This window comes from Saccopteryx leptura, chromosome 3 (assembly GCF_036850995.1).
Source record: "Saccopteryx leptura isolate mSacLep1 chromosome 3, mSacLep1_pri_phased_curated, whole genome shotgun sequence".
Classification (NCBI taxonomy): Eukaryota; Metazoa; Chordata; class Mammalia; order Chiroptera; family Emballonuridae; genus Saccopteryx; species Saccopteryx leptura.
In genome coordinates, this window is record NC_089505.1 from 187,475,799 (window position 1) to 187,494,664 (window position 18,866).

Genomic DNA, 18,866 nt, shown 5'->3' on the forward strand with positions numbered 1-18,866 from the left:
ACTACTGACAGCTCTTCTTGTATTATAATTCCCAAGGTTTTGAACATTTTTACTGCAGGAGTAGAGTCCTGCTGGTTTCAAATGTGGGCACTATACAGAGAAGTCTCGGAATAAGAGTGCAACCCCATGCTCCTAGTCATAGCAACACTAGCAGTCACTGGGCAGTGACCCACAAAGCATGGGAGGTCAACAGTCAGATCATGCATCCCTGCTGTACTGTGAGGAAATGGGGCCCAGAGAGGCTAAGTGTTGGGGAGCAGTGCTTCCCTACCCCCACATTCCCTTCACAGGAAAGGAGCCAGCTCTGAGGAAGGAGAGCAAACTTGCCCCCATCTTTTTCTTCTTGAGACTGAGCCACACACAGGGAGCAGGTCCTGTGTCCTCACAATTCAGGCCCTCTTTGAACAGTGCCCCACAGGAAACAGCCTGGCCCAACCTTCCCAGGGTGGGCAGATGGGTCTACGTGCTGCCAGTGTCGCAGCCTCAGGTCCTTCCCAGGGATGGAACATGGGTTCTGTCCTCACCTGCCTCACTCTTTGTCTTGTCCATCTGTTTGGAGCCTGAGGTAAGAGACAGGCCGTGTATCAGGCCACCTCAGGGTCCCGAGCAGTAGGTAACTTGTCTAAAGCCACACCACTGGCAAGTGGTGAAATTATGGTCAACCTTAACTCCCTGCATCTAACCACTCTGGCATGCAATTCATTCAGCCCCTTCGCTGCACCCCAGGTCAGGAAAGGAGACCCCACCCAGCCACCAGTGCCCTCTGACTGTGCATCACAAGGATTAGCTGCAGAAAGGGCTGCTGAAGGACGAGTAGGAGGCGCCTGGCTGCTTGCATAGGAGGCTCAGGTGGAAGATTTCTAATTTGACTCTACTCGTTCTTGTTTTGAAATATTTCTAGTGGCTCTAAATTAGGAGGGTTAAAGAGTTTTGGCAGAGAATCAGGGAAAGGAATTGTTTAATAGTTGTTTCCTGGATCCTCAGAGTCCAGCCTACTCTCAGTGCCCCTTTTTACTTCTGTTTTGTCCATGTGCAAGGACTCTACAAAGTCCGGCAGATGTCTGCCTGGTAACCAGAGAGAGGGAAAGGCCTCTTTCCATTCCCTATTCAGTTACCTTCTGGGGACCTAGTAGTCATCTACTGTTTCCTATAGCTCAGCTGGTAGATTTTTGTCCCAAAAGAGCAGACCTAGTGCTGAGAAGGCAGACTGATGATATGTGTAACAGAAACAAAGTATCAGTAGCCCCAGACAGGGTAATTTGATTCCATTTGGAATAATGCGGTTACCTCTGTAGACTACAGTCAATTCTTTAGAGGCTCAAGAGTTTAAGGCTATAAAAAAAAAGAAAGAAAAGAGAAAAACTCAGGTCACAATTACCATTGCTATAGCTTCTTTAGCAACATCTATATTATATATAATAATGTGTTAGGAGTTATGTTTGGGACAAAAACCTTCAAACTTATATAAACATGCTAATGGACATTTACATTTTCTTCCTGTAAAATTTTCATGGTGACCGAGTGTAACTATTACAGTGTATTCCTGATAAGTTTTGCAAAAGTGAAGTTACTCAGATCATTGAATCCAATGTGATCTGTTACAGAAAATGTTCCTATGCTTTTTTAAAGTTTGTTAGATTTTTAACCACGGGGAAAGTATCTTTGTAAATCCACTTACTCTGTGTGTACAGAGGGGAACATAAAAGTTAGGGAGCCCTGAGGACAGGCCCTGCGGAAAGCCAGCCAAAACATCAGCCGTCTGGCTTGTACATAGACTTCAAACTTTGCACCTAAATTTTGGAAGAAAATAAGTTCTGGAAACTCAGATGGCATGGTATCTCAGACATAGGAAAGTTTTCCTCCTCCTCTCTATGCCCTAGCTGCTGACACTGATCCCCCAAAATATTTTTTAAATAAAAAACTAAATATTTATGGTTAAGTAACATATGTTCCTTATAACCGTTAACTGATGAGGCTGTGGCCCTCTTGCCACTGGATGGCAGGAAGAAGGCAGAAGAAGAGAGAAGGAGGGCAGGAGCAGGTGGCAAGGAGTATGAGAGGGTACTCTTCAGAGAAACAGTCCCCTGAGGGTCCTGAGGCTCTGGGTCCCTCTGCGGCAACCCTGTTTCTTCTGAGCAATATAAAGGCTTTATCAGTAGAGGGGGACCTTATTTTGGAACAATTTTAGGTTTACAGAAAAGTTGCAATATAGTAAAGAATTTCTTAATATCCCTGATTCAGTCTCCTCCCTCGTCAGCACCTGACATTACCATGGTACCGTTGTCACAACCAAGAAACTGCCGTTGGTATACAGCTGTTAACCAGACACCAGCCTTTCTCTGAATGTTACCATTCTTCCCATTAATAACCTCTTCCTGCTGCAGGATCCCATCCAAGATGGCATTTAGTCATCTTGTTTCCCCAGTCCCCTCTGGCCGATGACAGCCTCTCAGTCTTTCCTTGTCTTCGTGGCCTTAACAATCTTAAAGAGCACTGACCACTCACCCAAAATGGTCAAGTCTTTTCCTCTTTCAGTTCCTGAATAGGGAATCATTCCTCCAGAGACAGGCCTGGCTAGGTGAGCAGGTAGGGGCTGGGCGGCTGAATGTGTGGCTTTTCTGCTCACAGAGGCACAGGGAGATTGTGGAGGTCCAGACACTGCCTCATTTGATTTTCCCTATTAAATTGTCAAATCAACACCAGGACTTTGGCAAACTCATTAACCCTGCCAAAGTGGCATTGGAGCGCTGTCGGGTCAGTCCAGAATGGCTTTTGGAGCTAATTTGAGCCTCACAAGAAACCCCATCTCATAACCTTGTAGTTGGTTATGTTACTTTCAGCCAGAACATCATCCATCTATCCATCTTTCTTGTCCGGCTCCCGAAGACTTGCCCATTAACTAAAGCATACATACATATGCGTACCTTTTGGTGTGCACACAGAAACACACCCAAGCCTTTGTTTATTTATTTCTCTGTTGAAGATACATGCCCTTGAGGGACACTTTCAGAAGCAGCAGCTGCAGCCATCCTGCATGCTACCCATGTCAAGGGGCATGTCAGCCTGTGCTTCTCCCAGTCCTTGAGCAATGGGGGACACGGACTCTGTCCGAAGATGCCCTGAGCCTAGTGAGTGCCAAGTAGCCTAGAGAAGATCGTCATTTTGTCCTGTACTTGGCCAGAGTGGAGTGTACCTACACTGATCATTTATTTATATGTCCTGCCTGGTCCCCAGGAGAAGCTTTACAGGTGGGGGGAGATGCTGTAAAATGACCGTGCACCATGACCCCCCTCCGACCCCGAGGGGAAACTTGCACTGCAGAGTTAGCATCTGTGTGAACACACTTTCTGTCCTGGACCAGGTCTGTCCCCTGGCTTGAAGGGCATAAAAATAAAAAGCATTCTGTCCTTTTTGCAAGTGCCTAGACTTGGGGAGCTGGCTGTGTTTGAGGCTGCCCGTGCAGGGTCTTGCCGAGAGGTCACGGTTCCCTTTCTCTGCAGAGCTGGAGAAGGAGCTTTCCCGGAGGCCCAAGAAGGTCTGCATCGTGAAAATGGTGGGGACCCGGAACCTGTGGAAGAACATTGTGGTCCTGTGTGTGAACTCGTGAGTCACCAGAGGGACCCATCTGCTGAGACTGGGGTCAGGGAAGGGCTGGAAGAAATCATCTGGAAGAGAGGCCAACAGGACACTCCTTCTCCTCAGCTGGACTTTGAATTATGGCCAGGCCAGGCCCTCTGGCCTGCCCAGGGCTCCGCTGTTTGCTAAGGGGCCCTGGCTAAGTCTGATAAGCCTGCCACAGCTTCCTAACCAGTGGTCTGAAAGGTTACAAGTGCTGGAAGATATGAACTCCTCCCCCAACATCAGTGCAGCTAGAGCCCCAGCCAGCCACTGGCAGCCCACAGGCCGGACATCTCACCCTACATGCTGCCCAGGCGGGGAGCCCTGAGCTAGTCCACACACACGTGTCCTTTGGACTGTCACAAAGCAGATTCACGTCCCCTGGAATCCCTGTCTCACCGTGTGCCTTCCGGTTCCTGTACTTTCTTCAGAGGCACACGGGAAGGGGACCCCGAGTTGAAATTTCCAGGCACTGGCCCCGGAGAGGGGATTTATCTCCTCAGCTGGGGCTGCTCGGTGGCCTTGCCCCTACTTGGAGCCTCACCTGCAGCCCTGCCCTAGTCAAAGGCCCAGATCCACGGCAACCACAGGTTGTGGTCGGCCAGGCTGAGCCCCCCCAGTGTGAAACCCAGACATGCTCCAGGAGGCACAGCGTCCACACCAGCCCTGCTGCCGCAGCTTTGGACCCAGTGTTCTGACAGCCCCTGTCTCAGGCTCAGTGTGTCTCTAGAAGGTCTTTCCTGTTGACTCACAGCTCAGTAACCCTGCCCTTTCCTGACCACGGGATGGGCCCTCCTCACTCAGGGTCAGGAGTCACCTGGGGGGATTAACTCTTGTTCAGGGCTAGATGTAATCTGGGCAAGTAGGGGGGGTAAACTCTCATTTTGGGTTAGAGGTCATGGGCAAGGGAGAGGGGTTTGCACACTTTTATATAAGGTCTCAGGACTGCTGTCAGGCACAGAGAGAGCCCCAGGGTCCACTCTGGTCCTGTCATTCCCCAAGGCTATTTCTATCCAAGAAGCTCCATTTAGTCAATTCTCAGTATTGGGGTTCATGTTTAAATTTGGAAAGGACACAGAAGGTTCTACTGCCAAAGCAATGGAAGAATGCAGATCTCTCCTACAAATGAGGAGACCAAGGCCAGGCCAGGGAATGACCAGCCTTGGCCACCCGGTGGTCAAGGCCTCATCCTCTTGGCCCAGAGTTGGCCCCTGGCACAGCCACCATACCACCGTCCAATCTCAGGCAGGTGCTGGCTAGACCAATAGGACTGTTAAGAATGGAGTGACTTCTCCAAGTTGGATTTTTGGGGAAAAAAACAAAAAATGTGACAGAGAAATGTTTCCGTTTTGGTGATTCTTGTTCCACTGCACGGAATTCTATCTCTCTGGCTTCGTTATCTTCAAATGACCTTTGGTGGCCAGAGGACTTCCTTTCCACCAGAATAAAACAGTAGGCGATTTCCCCGAGACCTCAGTAGGCCAGGAAGAAGAGGCTGTCACCTGGCATCCTGGGAGACGAACAGACTCTCATCCATTGCTAGGTTATGAAAGGCTGGCACAGGGAAGAGCTGGGTCCTCCGCTGGCTGTTTCCCAAGTGGAAATGTCAGAGGGCAGCATCCTGCACTGGAGGGATCAGCTGCAGTTGACCTTGGTGCATCCTCCAGGTCTGATGAGAGCACACACAGGTGGCTGGAGGAAACGGGAAGCATTAGCTCTGGGATGGGTGCTGAGCACTGACATCACAGATGGGTCCTCCCAGCAGGCAGGCATTTCATACAGGACCACGGCCAAAGGACCCTTCAGAGCCCTGGGGACAGTCCACACAGGTGCGTTATCGCTCTTGGAGCCTCCCTGCCTGTGTGTGCAGATGTGCATTTACTCCTGCCTCCCAGAGTGGACACCAGTCTACAGCCACTGGGTCCCACATGTTCTGTAGGAGTTTATGATCCCATGGGAAGTCAAGAGGCTTGACCTGGGGCAGTGGAGGGAAACAGTGGCAAGTTAAGAATTGAAACAAAGTCTCCCAAGACTCCTGGGCCCGACTTCTTACTGGCTTATTCAGGATGTCCCTGACAAGTAGTGGTAGAAAAGGTTGAATAATAAGCAGTTCTCTGGATGAGTCCTAAGATTCCAGCCTCCTAAGTGCTGAAGGAAGAGGAAGTGTGTCTTTCAAGTTGTCACTTGCCAGCTGAGTGACCTTGTGCAAGCTCTCCCCCTCCCTCAGTCTGCCTGCCTGCTTGGGAAGAGGGTGTGGCAGTGGCTCTGGCGGCCCAGTGTGAGATTGAGCGGGCTGACGGGTGGGGAGCACCTCCTTACATGTTGGGTTCTTGTGAGAGCTGCTGTTTGAACAGGTCTCACTGCTTCGGTGCTCACTCTCCTGCAGTGAGGGCAGGAGGGTGTGCATGCTCCCCAGGGAGACCCCTTCTTAAGTCTTCTCTCTTCGTGTCACTCTACTGTACACTCATTGGTAGTAACAGTAGAGTCACTCTTATGTTTCCTTGTGGTCAGGCACAGTGACCGCCCAGGGCAGAGCAGTCCTCCTGTCTATGAGTGGCTACACACAGCCCCTGTCCCCGCGTGTCTCCCACAGGCTGACGGGGTATGGGATCCACCACTGCTTCGCAAGGAGCATGATGGGCCATGAGGTGAAGGTGCCGCTCCTCGAGAACTTCTACGCTGACTACTACACTATGGCCAGCATCGCCCTGGCATCCTGCCTGGCCATGTGCGTGGTGGTCAGGTTCCTGGGCCGCAGGGGCGGGCTGCTGCTCTTCATGATCCTCACAGCACTGGCCTCACTCCTGCAGCTTGGGCTCCTCAACCGTGAGTGGGGTTGGCAGCGGGATGGGCAGTGGGACAGGGCCGGGTAGAGGGGACTGTTGTCCGACAAAGGGCGTTTGAAAGGGCTGAGTTGGCCTTGAGATCAGTTTTCAGTGACCTGGTATTCCAAAATCAGCAGCTTGAGGAGAAGACTTGGGAAGAACAGCTCTAACTGAAATGTGCAAATGTGCATAGGACTGCCTGTCCTCCCTCCACCCAGCCCTGGGGTTCCGGCTCAGAACATTCTTGACTGCAGCATGACGGTGTGGCTCCACTCATGGCCAGGCTCTTTGTGACACATCACGTGACAAGGAAGAACTGAGGACTTGTTTCTTTACTGAGAAACTGAGGGGGAAATATGTTTTTATGATCTTGCATTGGGGCACTACTTCTTTAGGAGACATTCCTAAGTTCATCAGCTTGTTTTGGGTCAGAATTTCTCAGTCAGTGTTTAAAATAATTTAAAGGAATGCTAGGGAATCCATGCTGCCCCTCCAACTGTAAGTAGGAGAGCTCAGAACAGCTCCCCATGAGCGAACACCCACCTTCCCTCTGTGCATGGGAGAAGCCACAGAAGTCGCTTTGACCCATTCGTGGTGAGACAAATGAGCAGGGCAGCTGAGCCCTCTTCTCACCCAGACACGGCACTCCTGGTACAAGCTCAGACACTGTGGGGACACAGAGGCCACTGATTGTTCCGTCCTTCACAAGGAGAGCTACCCAGGCTGTGGGGATTAGGCTCAGTGACTGTCCAGTTGCACCATGGATCAGAGCCTTCTAGTGTTTCAGGTTTGTGTGATGAGGCTGAGGCAGTCAACATTCGAAATGGAAGGAGGAGAAAGAAAAACAACACCATCCTCAGCCCCGCAGGGCAAACCAGGTTGTACAACAGCTGGTTTTGACCTCACAAGCCATTTTCCTAACAGGCAAATTCTCACGCTGGAAGACTGGTCTTTGTTTCAGAGGTGACTGACAAGGAAATGGATAAATGGTGTCTGTCTCCCAACCATCCTGTCCCCAGTGGGGTCTCCCCAGCTACCCTTCCAGGGAGCCTCTGTGAGTGGACATTCAAGTGGACATACAGGGCAGTAGCAGCTCCCAGGAGCATCAAAATGCTCTTTGTCCCCAAGCAGGAATGCCACAGGAACTTTGTACAAAGGACAAGTAGTCTGAGGATGAGCATTCCAAGCGTGGGGGAGACCGCCTGCCGGGCCTGCCCCCCAGCACCGAGGCCCCCGGGAGTGCGGGCTAGCAGTGGTCATCTTACACACGATGAAAGGGGTGCTTTGGCTTGAGGTCGGGGAGGTGCCACAGTCTCTGTTCTGAAGAGCTGTTTTCTTCCCAGGATCTGAGTCTTCAGAACAGAAAGTTTTGTTCAGTCAAGTGCTGATTCAAGCACTCTGGCCCCAGACCTGGGACTTCATGGAGATGCAAGTCACATGGAAACACATAGTGGTCACCTCATACCTAATGTGCTTTCTCTCTCCCTCTTTTTCTGCTTCCTTCGTCCTCGTCCGTGTGGTCACCACCATCTCCACTGGCCAGTGATTGGAAAATACAGCCAGCATCCTGACTCAGGTGAGCCCTGGACACAGTGCTGTGCTTGTAATCTTTGTATTGCAGCCAAATGGGCGTTTCTGTAAACACTCACAGACCTGTGGTTTCCCTCCCCTGTCTCCCCCCTTACCCTCCAAGAGTTGCAGCTGAAGTTGGCCGTAGGTTGGACACTATAAGCATATTTCTGTGCTCTCTACTTCCTCATACCTCTAGAAAGAACGGCTTGTTCTCCTGTGTGTGCCCAGCTTGCTCGCATGCCCTCGCCTCTTCCCCTGGCACCGGCGCCTCAGTCAGCACTAGCCCTTGCTGCCACCCACACACAGATGTCATGCGTCTTAGGGACAGTGCCTGGGCAAGAGCAGAAAGCCCGGCAGTGCTGGAGGCCTGGCTGCCCCTGCTGCCCAGGGAAGTGGCTGTATCCCTTGTAATCATGCAAGTTTGCTGCTCTCCACCACAGGGATGGCAGAGCCACCGCTGGGCCCTCAGTGCTGCTGGTCACATGTGCCTGGCCTGACTCAAGCTGATGCCACTAGGCCCTCCACAGTGAGAGCCCTGAGGTCCCCACGCAGCCCTGCAGGGCACCGAGCTGTGCTTCAGATGTGTGACCCCCACCTGAATGCTATTGCTCCATGCTAGATGCCGCCTCGGCGTGAGGTCAGACTCGGGTCCACTACAAATGTGCTTTGGTTGGTTGAGCCTTTTCCTCCAGGCCCATATATTCTTCTGTTTGGGTTAATTGAGTTTTTGTTTCCTTAAATCAAGTCTAAGACACCCTGTCGCATGTATTGATTGCATTGGGCAGACCTGAAGCCAGAGCCCTCTGGAGTGCAGACCCTTTCTTTGGAACCAGCAAGGCAGGCAGGGATGGAACGGGTGTTGCCGAGGCACGGGAGAGACCACCAGCCTTCCTCCTGCCAGGCCAGCTTCTGGCCTGAGCAATTCTGGCAGAGGCGGCATGGGCGCCAGCATTCAAGGCCCTCAAGGGACCTGCAGGAACCCGAGCAAAGTCTGCTGCCCAGAGGGTCTGACCTCCCGCTCCCGGAGGTGCTCCCCCATCTCTAGAGGGGACTAAGCACCCTGGTCTGCCCCTCAAACTGGAGAGTGGGGGAGAGGGGAGACGCTTCACGTGTTCCCAGGCCTCCCTCTGCCCCCTCCCTCTGCTCTCTGCCCTCACCTTACTAGCTTCCTTTTCCCTTCCCTTCTGCCTTCCTCACCATTCCCTCCTGGTTGTCCTTCAGGTATGAGTGACAGTGTCAAGGACAAGTTCTCCATTGCGTTTTCCATCGTGGGCATGTTTGCCTCCCATGCAGTGGGAAGCCTCAGTGTGTTCTTCTGTGCGGAGATCACCCCCACGGTAATAAGGTGCGTAATGGGAGACACACCCCATGGGGTGTGTTCTTAGGGCCCAGGGGGGGTTGCCTGCTTAGCAAGGCTCCTGGGGGATTACCCAACATCATCAGTTCAGCCCTGCCCTGGCCTCTGGGCAAGGGTGACGTGCTGGGCATGTGAGCTTCAGGATGGGGTGCTGCACCCTGACCCTGATCCTGAGGCAACTGAGAATTGGGTGAGAACTTGACCGGGTTCTGTCCAAGCAACGGCTGGAGGGACGGGGAGCCGGGAGCTTGTCAGGGTGCAGGAAACATGGCAATGACTGGGAAAGGAGAGAAATCAGGAGATGACTTACACCCCTACTTCAACTGAAACCAAACACTATCAATTCCTCTGAGAGATATCAATTTAAAAAAATATATATTTCAAAATAAAAAAGTGAAGTAGAGAAGGCTTTATTATTCTACTGGCCTGAGAAGTTGATGTCACTAGTCCAAAGAAAGGTCTCAGAGAGTGAAAGCCTGGCAAGTCATATCATTGGTCTAACTGACCAGTAATTAGCAAACCCACAGATGCGGCCAGCCACGTGACCAAGACAGAGGTGCGGCCCTGGGGGCGTCTGGGATTATTCCATCATTTCCTAAGAGGTGGGTGGGGTTAACGTGTGCTCAGATCATTTTGTTTTGGTTCACAGAGTCAGGTCTGATTCTTCCTAGTACTGTCCCTGGGTCGTGGGGGGGGGGGGGGCTGCATACCACTTGCTGTTATTAAGATTATAGCATAATAAAAGGGTTTGCCTTTATTTAAAAGGGCACCAGTTAACTGCAAAGTCGTATGTTTTTCCTGGTAATTACTGTGTGTGACTTATGGAAGAGCTCATCTCGATTTACTTTGAACTTTGTATAGGAATATTATGAGCATTTCCAACACGTTTTGTTTTTTTTAATGTAAATTGTGAATTTGGGCAATTACTCAGCTGTGAGATAAAACCCAGAAGTCAGCATGACAACACCCTAATCACCCTTCCCCACATGGGAAAACAAGTAGGGGCCAATACAGGTCAAGGTAGGACTTGCGCAGACTAATTATTTTAGCCCCGAGGGTGCCGGCAAGGACCCTGGGAGAAGGCAGGTAGGTTCTTGGACTCTTCCTTCCTTCTCACACTTCCAGTAGTCATGCTGACAATAGAATTTTCACATGACCTCATTTTGATTCATGCTCCTAGATTTTGGGGGGGTTTTTTGTTTTTGTTTTTTGGGGGCTTTTTTTGTTTGTTTTTGGTTTTTTTACAGGACAGAGAGAGAGTCAGAGAGAGGGATAGATAGAGACAGACAGACAGGAACTGAGAGAGATGAGAAGTATCAATCATCAGTTTTTCATTATGACACCTTAGTTGTTCATTGATTGCTCTCTCATATGTGCCTTGACCGTGGGGCTTCAGCAGACCAAGTAGTGACCTTGGATCCAAGCTGGTGAGCTATGCTCAAACCAGATGAACCCACGCTCAAGCTGGTGACCTCGGGGCCTCAAACCTGGGTCCTCCGCATCCCAATCCGACGCTCTATCCACTGCGCCACCACCTGGTCAGGCTCCTGATTTTTGTAACACATGCCAAGCCTGAAGGGTGCTTAGTACCTATGGGATAAAATGCCAAAGAATTGTATATTTAAGAAGAAAAGCAATTAAATGCCAAGTAATCCATCCTGTCCAACTCTCTGCCTAAGCAAAGTGAGGAGCAGAGCCTGAAGCTTATTTGTTATGCTAGAAGTTGCAACATGCAGACAGTATTTTCTTGCCTAGCTAAACTTTCTTCCTTTACAAGAGATTCCAGCCAAGAGTGTTCTTTCAGTAGAGTAGAAGTCAGGATTAGACTGCTGGCTTCCCTTTGGCCTCTCACAGCCTTTGCGTGATATGGGTATTTCCCTGGGGTGGTGGCCACCCTTCCCTCTGGTGGTGGTTAGACCTCACCATTCACTGCGAGATTTTGCTTAGGAAGCCGAACTGAAGGAAATGCGGTATCCTTTTCCTCTGTAATGCAAACCTGGAAAGATGATTAGGGAATAGATATTCAACAACTATGTTGTCAGATTCAGCTTACCCAGAAGATGAACTAGAAAAATCTTAGCCCCTTGATAATGTTTTTGTACTTGCAGAGAATGAAAAAAAATTCAATTCAAAGCTGGTCTGGTCTCCTGGCCAGGATGGAGGAGCTTCTGGTGTTACTGGTGAACCTCTGGGCACCCCCTCCTTGAGAAAAGGAGGCTATCTCCTCTTACACACATGCTCAAGGACAGCTGCCCCAGAGTCCCTAGGACTGCAGTGGCTTTCTTATCCCCCCCCCCCCCCATCCTGCCTGCCACTTTGTGCAGATAAATCCAGGGTAAGCAAGATGGTGGCTTATAGCCTGTGAGCTTTGTTTTTCTTGATACAAAATTAGCTTTTTTCTACAATGCTGTATTAAAAAACACATCTTTTGACCAAGAACAGTAGCTCAGGTTAAGTTGCCAGGACTGGATGCCTGCACATAGAAGGATAAGAACTCTTCTGCACAAAAACTTGTGGAACTCTATTGTCCAGGAATGGCAGCCAGTCACCAGAGTGCTAATTAATCAATTCACTTTGTTTCACGAGATCCCATCCAAACTTCTGACTGTGGAGAAGCGCTTCCCTCTCACAGGCCCCTTCAGATGCCATTCATGCACCATCAGCTGAGGCAGGAGGTTCTTCTCAGGTTCGCCTCTCAGGGTGACCGCAGGCGGATTGGAAAGGACTCGTGTTTCTGGCCCCTTCTCCTCCTCAGCTTGGACAGAGTAGCCGGGGATCCTGGTTGATCCAGAAGCTGTTGATGGCTTTTTTGTGGCAGGTCATCTTTTCCATGCAGCATCCACCTGGAAGCTGCAGGTGGGAGCGAGCCCCTTAGGCCTTTGCTGTCTCCTGACCCCTCACAGAGGGGTCGGGGAAGGGAGGATGTAGGTGCTGGTGACAAGCAACCCACTCAATTTCCCACGGTCCTCACCAGTTTCCTCCTAGCTCTCTCTATCCCTGCTCTCTGTTCACCTGTTCCCTCCCAATGTCTTCTCTGGCTCTTCTCCCCCTCAGGCTGTTCCTCCTCCTCCTTCTAGAAACTTCTTGGAACTTGCCTTATCTGAGACCTTCCTTCTCACCTGCTCCTACTTCAGGACTAGGACCCACACCCTGATGTCGCCCAATCTAAAGTTGCCTCAAGAACCAGTGCCAAGGACAAAGATAGCTTGTGTGCAATGTGACGCGTGGAGTCTGTTTATAATTTGTGTCTTAAAAATATAGATGTAGTATTTATAACAAATGCTCAGTGAGTGACCAGAAGCCAAGAAGGTGAGGCATACACATTACAAGTTACACAGCAGGATGTGCAGAAGGTGTGTCCTTTAGCCAGCCTCTGTCTCCTTGCCCTCACCTGAGACTACTCATGGCCGCCTAGTGTGGTGCTGGTGAGGGGCAAGCGAGAACATATGTAAAAGGCCCGACCTCCACAAATGAAAATTGTTATTGGCAGCTATTCTAAGACATTGACAGAACCTACTGTATGCCTCTGGATGGGTACTGAGTTCAGAATCCATTTTTGATGTTCTTTCACCTGTCTGCTAATGATACTAGTCATAATACTAGTTATTCTCTGGGTTTTTCTATATAGTCCAACTGTTTAAAATCACTGAGCATATATAACTGTCAATACTCTCCAAAAAAAAGAAAATTGGTATTATGACTCCCGCCTGAATATTTAGGCAGTTATATTTATTTCTATAAAAATTATACAGATACTTGTTCCCTCTTGACCTCAGAGAAGTCTAATAAAAACAAACTAAGTAGTATATGAAAGAGAACGTGAGTAAAAAATGGGAGGTATGTGTCTGGATTCACATGTTTAATGGAATGATTTAAAGATTCTAGAATTCTTTCTTTTCTTTTTCTTTTTTTTTCTGGTGAGAGGGAGAAAGAAAGGAATAGACAGACAGGAAGGAAGAGAGATGAGAAGCATCAACTCATAGTTGCAGCACCTTAGTTGTTCATTGATTGCTTTCTCATATGTGCCTTGAGTGGGGGAGGGGGCTCCAGCTGAGTCAGTGACCCCTTGTCAAGCCAGTGACCTTGGGCTTTAAGCCAGCGACCTTGGACTCAAGCCAGCAATCATGAGATCATGCCTATGATCTCACGCTCAAGGCAGAGACCTCGGAGTTTCAAACCTGGGCCCTAAGAGTCCCAGGTCAACACTCTATCCACTGCACAACTGCCTGGGCAGGTTGGAATTCTTAATTCACTTGCTACTTCCAAAAATAAGCCTCCCTGTATGTGGGTCTTTCGATCCTTAAAGTCATTTTGATATTTATTACTAGTAAAATAAAAATGGCCCATGGAAATGGAAATTTGTGTGCTTCTAAAGCACAGCACCACAAACTTTCTTTTCCCTCCCCCATTATCTTTTTTTCTGTAAATGGGGGGGGGGGGGGGGGGCTGACTGCTCTATTAAATGTGGGCATATGCTGACCTCTAGTGACAATCTAGAGAAGAGCAGAAAAGGGCACAAAGCCTTTGAGGGGAGGAAAATGAAACCATCACTTTAAAACCAAGTGTGAAATGATTTCGCTGTCAAAACTGAGGTTCAGACAGAAAACACAAAGTTAAAAATGGCATACTGAATTCTTCCCAAATTGCTTCTAATCTTACTGAATAATTTTTTTTTTAAGTGAGAGGAGGGGAGGCAGAGACACACTCCTGCATGTGCCCCAACCGGGATCCACCCGGCAAGCCCACTAGGGGGCGATGCTCTGCCCATCTGGGTTCTTTGCTTCATTGCAACCACAGCCATTTTTTTAGCGCCTGAGGCAGAGGCCATGGAGCCATCCTCAGCACTCAGGGCCAACTCGCTTTAATCAAGCTATGGCTGCAGAGGAAAGGAGAGGAGAGAGAAGAGAGAGATGGAGGGGTGGAGAAGCAGATGGGCGCTTCTCCTGTGTGCTCTGGCTGGGAATCAAATCTTGGATGTCTACACGCCTGGCCGACGCTCTACTGCAGAGCCAACCAGCAGGGCCATTACTGAATAATTTTAAGGTATCTTTGATGGAAAACCAAACAAAATTGCTTTCATAGAAAAAGATATGTGAAGATATATATTGTACTTTATATATGCATATGAAGATTCTGGAATTCTTTATATATATACATATGTATGTATGTATGTATGTAGGCACTTTCTAATAATCCATCTAATCCTACCAAAAGTCACATATATTTCACTTGGCATGACTTATTAACATGATATATTAGTATTAGACTTCATCTGGCTTGATGAAGGAAGGGAGACTTCTGTCTGGTGTGAGCTGCTCTTTTAACCGTGAAGCCGTGCTTGGCCTTCCTCACAGGTCCATGCACGCTACCTGCCTGCACCCCCCTCCCACCCCACGTGGTCTTCACATGCAGTCAGCAGAGTTCATCTCTCTGGCTGCTTGTCAGGGGCATTCACTCTTAGTGTGACAAGGTCAGGTGGAAAGCTAGAAAGTTTCAGAGAAACCAATGTCTTACTGGGACCAAAGGCCCCGATGAAGCACGTTCATCTTCCCTGGTATCCGATAGTGTCCCTTGCACAGTCCTGCGACTTCCTGAAGTGGCCAGAACAATCAAAAAGACCAAATGACTATTTTAGGTGTTCGTATTATCCATCTTGCAGATCGAGGCAATCTCATTGCTCTTTCTAGTGGTCATCTGTATTTAACTTGTCCCATTCATTTGGGTGAGCTAACCTTCCTACCTAGGAAGGCAGTGTAATCTATAAACATCCAATATTTATTAAGCATAAATGGTTTGTGCCAGCTGATGTTCTAGGAAATAATCCTTGACCTTGAAGGATTCATAAACTAACAAGGATGGTAAGTATATGAACAAAAGGTTCAGAGTGTCTTTCAAAGGTTGTCTGGAACACTTTGCCTGGGAAGGGGGTGAGCATCGGGGGACACTCCTCAAAATATTGGTATTTCTCATGTGTGTCCCTTGATGGCTCAGTAGCACAAAGATGTGACTATTCCTCTAGCACTTTCAGACTCTCCCTTGGTAAAAGGCTTTTAACACACAGACAGTACTGCTGATATATCACAGCCTGAGCAAGAAATGGCTGTCTGTTTTCCTCCATGGCTAAGGCTAAAGAATTGTGTCACTCATTGATTTGTGTACTGGTTATCTACTGCTGTGTAACAAATTACCGTAAAACATGGTGGCTTCACAACCTGTACTTTGTCCCACAATTTCTGTGGGCAGCAGTCCACATGGCCTAGCTGGGCCTTCAGCTTCAGGGTCTCCTCCAGGCCATCATCAGCTGGAGTAGGATTAGCTTCCAAGTTCATTCAGTAGGTGGAAGGTGTCTTAATCAATTTGGGCTGCTATAACAGTACATCACAGACCAGGCAGTTTATAAACAACAGAGTTATTTCTCGCAGTTGCAGAGGCAGGGACGCCCAAGATCAAGGTGTCAGCAGATTTGTTTTCTGGTGAGGGCCAGCTTCCTAGTTCATAGACTATGGTCTTGCTGCCACCTACATGGTATGAGAATGCTCTTTGAGGTCCCTTTTATCAGAGCACTAATCGCATTCATTAGAGCTCCACCCTCATGACCTTATCACCTCCTAAGGGCCTCACCTTCTAATACAGGAGTCAGGAAACTTTTTGGCTGAGAGAGCCATGAATGCCACATATTTTAAAATGTATTGTAATTCCATGAGAGCCATACAACAACCCGTGTACCTTACGCATTATCCAATAAAAATTTGGTGTTGTCCTGGAGGACAGCTGTGATTGGCTCCAGCCACCCGCAACCATGAACATGAGCGGTAGGAAATGAATGGATTGTAATACATGACAATTTATATATATATATATATATATATATATATATATATATATATATATATATATATATATATATATATATTTTTTTTTTTTTTTTTTTTTTTTTTTTTTACAGAGAGTCAGAGACGGATAGATAGGGGCAGACAGACAGGAATGGAGAGATGAGAAGCATCAATCAATAGTTTCCGTTGCACATTGTGACACCTTAGTTGTTCATTGATTGCTTTCTCATATGTGCCTTGACCGTGGGGCTACAGCAGACTGAGTGACCCCTTGCTTGAGCCAGCGACCTTGGCCTCAAGCTGGTGAGCCTTGCTCAAACCAGATGAGCCCACGCTTAAGCTGGTGACCTCGGGGTCTCGAACCTGGGTCCTTCCGCATCCCAGTCCGACGCTCTATCCACTGCGCCACCGCCTGGTAAGGCTGTTTTATATTTTTAATGTTATTATTTTTTTTATTAAAGATTTGTCTGCGAGCCAGATGCAGCCATCAAAAGAGCCACATCTGGCTCATGAGCCATACGTTCCCGACCCCTGTTCTAATACCATCCTATTGGAGATTAGGAATTCAATATATGAATTGGGGTGGGGGTACAAACCATAACAGCAAGATTCAGTTCCTCACCAACAGTTGGACCAAGGGCCTTAGTTCCTTGCTGGCTCTTGGCTGGAGGCCACCTTGGACCCTTGCCACATAGACCTCAACAACAACATAGTAGCTTGCTTCCTCAAAGTCAACAAGAGACTCTGCTAAAAGTCACAGTCTTTTGTAACCTAACCACAGAGGGACATCTCATTACCTTTGCTGCATTTTACTAGTAAAAAGTGAGTTACTGGGTCCAGCTCATACTTGTGGTACAGGGCTGTGAACACTGGTGGGGGGGGGGTGGTTGGGGCCATCTGAGAAATCTGACTACTCTGTCATGTAAATACCCAGGGGCCAGCTAGCTCTCAGCCAGCGGCTGGGTAGAGGCTCGGGGCAGTAAACTGAGTCTGGCTAGGTTACTGCCCTTGAAAACCTCTCAAGTGTATGTTAGAGATGCACAGACATGCAAACTCAAGTATGCTGAGGGAGGGAGGGCAGCGAGGGCAGTGAGGGCAGCAGGGCTGAGAGCAGCTGGCGGCATATACAGCCTGTACCAGGGTGCTGCCAGGGACTGGGCACTGCAGAGAGCAGGTGGTGTGCCCGTGGTCCAGGAGGAGAGAAGCATGTGCATGAGGCAGCAGTGTGGGGGTAGGGAGTGAGGCCTCATTCCAGAGGATGCAGTGAGCAGGGGCTCCTTCCTCTGGAAGGGAGAGGGTGCCGGGCATATGGCAGCTTCAGGAGGTGTTGTTTGCAAGGTAAGGGGACCAGGGAGAGGAGGAAGGTCCAAAGTGGTTCCAGCACCCTCTGCCAACTTTGGGGGCCCCCTGTTATCCCTGGAGGCTTTGGGTTCCTCCTTTAGCCTCTTAGTTCTTAAACTCATGCCGCTCAGGCCCTCACCAAACACCCCTACCCCTGAACCACACTGATCGCCACTGCCTTCCCTTTACCTCCCTCTCTTCATCACTTTAATATTCATGCAGCAGGAAATAAATTAGCAATGCATCAGTATTTCTGCTTTGTGGCGCCAGCAGAGAGGGGAAGGGAGCTGGGACAACCGTAGGGATGTCAGCAGCAAAGCCGTACTCTGCCCCTCCTGTCCCAGCACCAGCCGCATCAGTGCTTCTTGCTGTGCTGCTCTTCCCACCCCAAGGCACAGAGGTGGAGCCAGTCCCTGCTGGAGCCAGAGTTCTGACCCAGCCTGCTGGCTCCACACCTGTTCTCTTCTCTATTGCACCTCCTGCCTGTAGAGCAAGAAGAGTCCTGTTGCAGCTTGCTCAGGCTGCTATGTATGTGGGTTTGCTCGAAGCTGGGGCGGCCCTGGTTCCTGACTGATCCCGTCTTGGCGCGCCTCTGATTGAGCAAACACTGTGGAAGCCTCTGTGCCCGAGCCGGGTGTGGGGACTCCAGGTGAAAAGCCACATCTCCTTCTTGGAGAAACACATGAGACAGTTGTCTATCCAGGGACCCAGGCAGGGCTGGGTGTACAGTGCCTGGGAAGCTTAGCTGAGCCAGGGCTGGTAACCTCCTAGAGGGAGCAAAGGAGAGAGTGAGGACTCTGCAGCCAGGAGGAGTGTTAGAGGAGAGGTGCAGTGCTCAGGAACTGGTGTTAGCTGGAGGCAGGAGGGAGCCATTGAAGGATTTGGAACAAGTGAGTGGCATGATCAGCTCTGTATTCTAAACAGGTCACTTTGTCAGCAATGAGGAGAGACAGTCTGAAGAGATGGGAGGATCTCTGTGAGACACTCCAGTGAGGGGAGTAACCCCGATGGGCCTGGACTTGGTCACTAGTTGGACAGGAAAGGGGTTGAGAAAGAGAAGAGTCAGGGACTCCTAAGCTCCAGCTTTGTCCCTAGGGATTTGTGCCTAGTGATATTATCCCTCTTGAAACCCAGCCCAGATCTTAGCCTGCAGGCAACCAATGGAGAACTGTTACTGCCCCCTCCTCCCCTCTGAATCACCCAGAGCAAAGGAAGTGAGTAAACCCCTCACCACTGCCTGAGACCACCCCCTCTCGCAGGTGTGCTGCTATCTGTAAACACACAAGGCCATTCCTAATTTAGAGAGAGAAAAGGGGAGAA

General features: G+C 49.4%; 2 protein-coding genes across 5 annotated transcripts in view; one reads left to right on the forward strand and one right to left on the reverse strand.

Annotated features, from left to right (window-relative positions):
* The window catches only part of NQO2 (N-ribosyldihydronicotinamide:quinone dehydrogenase 2), a 698,677-nt gene that overhangs the window by 415,244 nt on the left and 264,567 nt on the right, over positions 1-18,866 (reverse strand). The window lies entirely within an intron of this gene.
* The window catches only part of SLC22A23 (solute carrier family 22 member 23), a 204,375-nt gene that overhangs the window by 179,348 nt on the left and 6,161 nt on the right, over positions 1-18,866 (forward strand). For all 4 annotated transcript variants that reach the window (XM_066377043.1, XM_066377040.1, XM_066377041.1 and 1 more), the window contains exons 6-9: positions 3,501-3,603; positions 6,212-6,444; positions 7,987-8,019; positions 9,237-9,360. In XM_066377043.1, the coding sequence (XP_066233140.1) occupies positions 3,501-3,603; positions 6,212-6,444; positions 7,987-8,019; positions 9,237-9,360 (493 nt within the window). The remainder of the gene's footprint in view (positions 1-3,500; positions 3,604-6,211; positions 6,445-7,986; positions 8,020-9,236; positions 9,361-18,866) is intronic.